This window comes from Gossypium hirsutum, chromosome D12, assembly GCF_007990345.1.
Source record: "Gossypium hirsutum isolate 1008001.06 chromosome D12, Gossypium_hirsutum_v2.1, whole genome shotgun sequence".
Lineage (NCBI taxonomy): Eukaryota > Viridiplantae > Streptophyta > Magnoliopsida > Malvales > Malvaceae > Gossypium > Gossypium hirsutum.
The window spans coordinates 5,472,611-5,479,079 of NC_053448.1; the positions used below are offsets into that span (position 1 = coordinate 5,472,611).

Sequence of the window (6,469 nt, forward strand, 5' to 3'; positions counted from 1 at the left end):
ACCAGCACTGCTCGATCTCTTCCTGTCACCAGCAGGTCATCAACATATAGGGATACAATGAGCTGTGTTTGTGTCCCTTGCTTCTTGACATACAGTGTTGGCTCACTCTTGCTTCGATCGAATCCCAAATTAGTCAAGTAGCCATCGATTCTGCTGTACCAGGCCCTTGGAGCCTGTTTTAAGCCATATAGGGCCTTTTTCAGTTTGTAGACCATATGCTCTCTGCCAGCTATCTCAAACCCTTGTGGTTGTTCAACATAGATCTCTTCATCTAAGAAACCATTCAGAAAGGCTGATTTCACATCGAGTTGATGGATCTTCCACTCGAGCTGTGCTGCTAAGGCAATCAGTAATCTGATGGTGTCTAGCCTGGCCACTGGTGCAAAGGTCTCCAGGTAGTCCAGGCCATACCTCTGACTGAACCCCTTGACAACTAGCCTTGCTTTCAGTTTGTTCAAGGTACCATCAGCATTCTGCCTGATTTGAGCCACTGTTGGATTGCCTCTAAGTGGCTCTGGTTCAACATCTGAGTTGACTACCTCCCACAGATCGAAAGCTTGTAGGTAGGTCTTCATTTTAACCACCCATATGTGGTAGCCTTCTCCATTGAAGACTTGAGGTGCAGCTGGTGAAAAGCTTGATGAAGCCATGAATTTGTATAACAGATCCCTTAAGAAATAGGCTCTGATACCAATTGTTGGAGCTAAGTGCAACAAATAGCAAGGTTCAACAAAAAGCTTGCCGAGCAAGAATCGAGACTTGCGGCAGAAACAAAGAAGAAAAATGAAATAAATTTTAAGCAAAGCTAAAATAGAGAGTATATGGATGAAATCTTGATTGAATTCATTCATTTTTTTTAAAATGGCATAAAGCCTATTTATACAAGCTTACAACTTGACAACTTAGTTGGAATACAACTAAGTTTCATCATTACATCCACTTAAAATAAATCACCACCTACTACCACTAACAAACTTAGTTGGAATACAACTAAGTTTCATCATTACATCCATTTAAAATAAATCACCACCTACTACCACTAACAAACTTAGTTGGAATACAACTAAGTTACATCATTACATCCAAATAATAATAATAATAATAATAATAATAATAATAAAACATGTGATTGCTACATGCTAACCATTGCTTCAAGAGTAATTGATTTATATGTATGTATGTATATTTGATTTCTATACATGATGTAATCCAAAATTGGGTTTGGTTTTTTACAGTGTAAGGATGTTAAGAAGCGAAACTCTTGCTTTGATCATACACCTGAAGAGGTATTCAAGTCCATCTTCAAGATCTTGAATAAACAGCTCCAGGTCTTTTAGCTGGTTTTGCATCTCAAGATTTATGATCTCAGATTTGGTTATTCCGAAAGATTTCAAAGCAACATCAACCTTTTCAAATTCATTCACGTTTCTTCCAGCATCTTCACACGCTATTCTTCTTTGATGCAATAGTTTCGAAACTGATAACCAACTTCCAAGCTTTGGTCCAGAGATGAGAGATAACAAATCCTCAAACATAGAACAAATCACTGCTTCAATCTTCTTCAGTATGCTAACTGTTTCTGAAGGTGAGACTGTGTTTTTCCTTTGTATGACCTTCAAGTTTCCCAATGCCTTGTGGATAGTCTTTTTGGCAACTTTCCTGGAGCTCATGTATTTCCTCACTTCACTTGCGATCTCGGCTTCACCGATTTTCCTTCGACGCAAAGCCGATTGAAGTTCACTTGCGCTTTCTTTTGTTTGCAGCACAATATCTTTTGCAGTGCTGCAAAGGTCGAGGAGTCTAAGTGAACTATCCAACAACTCATCAGCACATTCATGGGCTAAAGCATGGTGGGACAAAGGCAACTGAAGAAACTTAACAACACAGTCGTACAAATCTTGAAAGCCATTTAGTTTATGGCTTATTGATGATGATGAAGTAGATGCCTCTTTAGAAGCCCTCAATCTATTCAAATGCTCATTAACTTCTGTTGCTAGTGGGTGTTGTCTAGATGAGCGGGGGAAACTGTTGGATCGAGTGGCTGCCATTGTTTTTGTTCTGAACAAAGAAGCCTATTTGTTGAATCAAGGTTTCTTGCAATTTTCACTGAAATCCTAGGCATCTGCTCCCAAGTTGTATATAAGTATATGCATATCAATCCATGGAGACAAAGGGAATCTCAAATGCTTCTTCTATCTGCTAATGTTGACATGATTAATTAAGATCTCGATCAAAGGGTGGCAGCAATGTTCATGCAATGTCTCCCCTCTACCATCTCTCCAGCTCACAATCCAAGCACTTCAATATATATATCCTTGCCGTTTCTTTGCACACGTTGAAACCATCCTAGTTGCCAATGCACGGGAGTTGGTGACATTTTTCAAATATCTTAAGGAAAAACAGACAACCAATTCATTATTTCCACGTGTGTGCTAGCACTTACCATTATTTTTAATGCAATTTGATAACAAAATAAAGAAGGGTTTGAAGTTGAACAAGATCCACTTTCTGATCCTTACTTCCTTTTCCCCTAACATAAGAAAATTTTATGATTAACATAAGATCAAATTAGCATCTTTTCATTGCCATCTTCCATGTGATAAACTGACGGGCATGGAGTTTTTTATTTTTAGCAAGTCTTCCATTGTCTTCAGTGGGACAAGAGGTATCCTGGCAGCTCACATATTCATACAAATGTTTCATGAGATATTCCAAGATACCAGTTGTGATGATGAGGCTCTATAATTCAACTTGGGGAAAATTAAAGGTAGGTCTAAGTTACTGGGATTCGGGTGTAAGTTTTGGATATTAGCATGTGCTGGATAAAAGTATTTTTCAAGTTTTTTCTTGTTCATGGTTGAATATGTCTGAAGTAAAAAATTACTGCAACCATTTTGGAAATATAACTAAATGATTTCACAAGAGGTAGAATTTTGAGAAAGAAGATTGTATAATCTTTGTATTTCTTTTCTATTGTATAACCTCTGTAAAACTACAGTATATATGTACAACTGCGATGCCAATATTTAACAGCTGATGATATTAAGAACAGTAACTCTAGTTTTTATCATATGCCTGGAGAGGGTTTCAAGGCCTTCTTCAAGATCTTGGATGCTCAACTCTGAGCTTTGAAGCTCCTTTTGCACGTTCTCGACATGCTTCATGTTTTCAGATTTGATGCAGGAACGCACTGAAGCTTCAGCACTCAAAAATTTATTTGCTTTCTGTTCTTCCTCGCACATTACTTTCTTCTGGTGCATTAGCTTCAAAACCAGCGACCAACGGCTCGATTTTGATTCTGCCTCTGGCCCTGAAATAAAGGACAATACTGATTCTAGCACGCTGATGGTAACTGCTTCTACATCTCTTAAGACGCTAATCACAGCTCCATTCTCGCCAGGAGTACTGAGTTTATTCTGTATATGCTTCAAGTTCTTTAAGGCCTTGCAGATTGCCTTTTTCATGGCTTTCCTAGATGTCAAGTATTTCCTAAACTCATTAGCAAGCCCTTCGGCTACACGTCTTCTGCGTAAAATTGACTGAAGCTCTTGTGTGCATTCCTTTGTCTGCAACAAGGCATCCTTAGCAGTGGTACATACATCCAAGAGCATGAGAGATCCATCCAAAAGCTCTTCAACCATTTCCCTTTGCTTCTCTTGGGCGAGAGCTTGTTGGGTGAGGGGAAATTGAAGCAATACATCAACACATTCATGCAAATCCTGAAGACCACTTAGATTGTGGCCTATCAATGATGATGTAGAGGCTGATTGAGATGCCCTCAATCGGTTCAGGTTCTCGTTGATTTGTGAAATGATAGGGTGTTGCCTTGAGGGCAAGCTGTTTGATCGAGCATGGTAAAAGGCTGCCATTTTCTTGTTATGCAAAAGCGATATGTGTTTCCAACTCTGCTTAGCTATTTGCTGTAGTCCCCTTACCATCTGCGCAACATATATATTACAGGTTGAGGGCAGACACGAGGAATCTCAATCATTTTAAATATCAATTGGAAGCAAACAACATGAACTAACTCGATCTCGATCCCCACAACTATCGCCAAAATGTTTCTGCTGTGTCTCCTCTCCACAATCACAACAACTCATCACCCTTCGGTAGCAACAAACACTACTAGTTTTCAATGCCATTATATCCATATAAACAAATATTATATAATAATGCGCACTGTGGTACTACATTCAATGCCTTGTATTAATGAATCATTTGCTTTCAACTTGTCTCGTCTTCTTCTTGTTTTTGCTGTCTTGTTGATTAGGTTCCGCAAGGAGGCAAGATCCGCTTACTTCTAACAATTTATCTTTTTTATGCAGCAACACATGTATGGAATGAAATTATTTCTTTATTATTATTACTACTTTTTTTTAGCCAATACGAGTCCTTTAGCAGGTTTTGCATCTCAACATGATGTGTTCATCTCCTGACCCACAACCAGCATCAACATTTTCAAATTCATTAATGTCTCTTCCTGTTTGCTATTCGATTCTGGAAACTAACAACCAGCTGGTCTTCTTTCATTGTTCTTTTGGCCCTGAGATAAGGGACAACAAATTCTCAAACATGGAACAAGTCACGGTTTCAATCTCCCTTACCAAGTTAACCATGGCCTAGCTATCATCATCATCTCAACAAGAGAAAAACATGTTCTGTTTCCGAACCCTCTACATTTTTCAATGAATTTTGGATATGGATTCTACTAAATTTGGTGCTTCATTATTTATCTATCTTCTACTATATATACAAGTACCAACTCTCTCTATATAAATGTAAGTCCCATTACTGGGAATTTCAAACGTCTCCACCTTTATTCCTTATTTCCCGTTGTAATTAAAAAAATTTCTTTTGTATTTTTCATTGCTTATTATTTTATCAAGTCTAGGTAAATTTCAGTCTAGCCTAAGGCTAACAAAAAATTGGTGTTGGAACTGTGAGATTTGAAACCGCACTTCATCTCATGTTTTCCTTCATATTCACTGTTTTCTCTAAATTATAAGAAAGATAAAGCTCGTCTCTTAGTATCGCTTTTGGCTTCATTTCGAGATAGACTCCTTATTCGATGCTTTGAACAATACATGGTTGTTAAATATAGCTCAATCCATAATTGTCAGTTTATTTTATTGAAGAACAAATGGGCATGGTTTCATTGGGTGTGCAATTGGATGATTTCATGGGAACTAGCTATCTAATTTAAATGGTCTGCGCGATTTATAGTGTTAATTAGAGTCAAGGTTTTCTCGTTCACAAGGCTGTCGAATAATTTAAATGTTCTCGACCCTTCGAAAACCTTGACGGAAATGAAAAATGACTATGAACATCTTTTGACATTTTCGATGGAGGAGCTCGAAATGATCTGGTCATACTCCATTTATCGGAATCTTGGAGCTTCGATTTGGCTTGTTTCTTTTCGTTGCACATGTCTTCCATCTTCTGTGCTCTTTCAGATAAAACCACAAACTTTTTCAATTCAAGTGCTCCCACTAACATTTGGATATCTTTGTTCAGACCCCACTCGAAACGGGTGCACATTTCATCTTCTGTTGGCATAATCTCTCGGGCGTACTTACTAAGTCGGATGAATTCCCATTCATACTTTGCCACATACATGCTCCCTTCCTTCAATTCTAGAAATTCTCCTTTTTTTCTTTTTAACGTATCGCCACCTGATATATCTCAATTCACCCGGTCTTTCGGAACGACTGATATCAAAGTAGTCCACCACTTGTAAGCTTCTTGTCTTAGTAGTGATATGGCACATCTTTAACCATCCTCGGGTTAGCACATCATTTCATCGAAAACTCGCTAAGTATTTTCCAACCAGTATACAGTTCTAGCTAGACCGGATCATCATCCTTCTAATCTTTGAATTCTTAATCCCCACTTTCAAATCTTATCAATCAGAGGCCGATGAACACTTACTGTATTTTAAGGAAAATGGGGTGTTGTAAGAGGCACGGTTTGGGGTAGAGATTGCGGAGCTGTTGGAACAATGGCAGCAGCAAAAAGAAACAGAACAAGACAGAAAACAAAGGAGGAAGAAACAAAAACAATTTACTTGTTCACAAACGTGCAGCAAGGGAGCTAATGGCTGATAGCTCATTCAGCTCAGTCATTCAACTAGAAAAACAACATATATATAGTCAAATACATCACCAAATACTACCTACTACCACTAGTTTTACTTTGAAACAAGTAAAACTTAACTTGCACACAAGCTGATTATGTCAATCAGCACCTAAAAACATCAAAACAATACCAACTTTGTTCATTTTCAACTAAGTAGCTTAACAAAGAAACTAAAGAGAAAACCTTGCTGTTACAGCAAGTATACGTGCTGCAGCAGGTCATCAAGCTGCATGCACTTCAAACAGCAGCATGGTTGGCCAATTTCAACACTCCTCCTTGGACTCCGTGCTGCAAATACATATCATTCATCAAGTTTTTGAACTTGGCAGCCTTA

The 6,469-nt window shown here is 38.2% G+C and overlaps 2 protein-coding genes across 2 annotated transcripts; both read right to left on the reverse strand.

Moving 5' to 3' along the window:
• Positions 1-1,229: 1,229 nt before the first annotated feature.
• Positions 1,230-2,048, reverse strand: LOC121224507 (uncharacterized). The gene has a single exon (XM_041107945.1). The coding sequence runs from the start codon at positions 2,046-2,048 to the stop codon at positions 1,230-1,232; it is 819 nt and encodes a 272-aa protein (XP_040963879.1).
• Positions 2,049-3,026: 978 nt separating this feature from the next.
• LOC107947409 (uncharacterized) lies at positions 3,027-3,938 on the reverse strand. Its single transcript, XM_016882078.2, has one exon. The coding sequence runs from the start codon at positions 3,936-3,938 to the stop codon at positions 3,027-3,029; it is 912 nt and encodes a 303-aa protein (XP_016737567.2).
• Between the last annotated feature and the right edge of the window lie 2,531 nt (positions 3,939-6,469).

Excerpts from the sequence above, each read along its gene's own strand:
- LOC121224507 (XM_041107945.1), bottom strand. The coding sequence starts at position 2,048 with ATGGCAGCCACTCGATCCAACAGTTTCCCCCGCTCATCTAGACAACAC.
- LOC107947409 (XM_016882078.2), bottom strand. The coding sequence starts at position 3,938 with ATGGTAAGGGGACTACAGCAAATAGCTAAGCAGAGTTGGAAACACATA.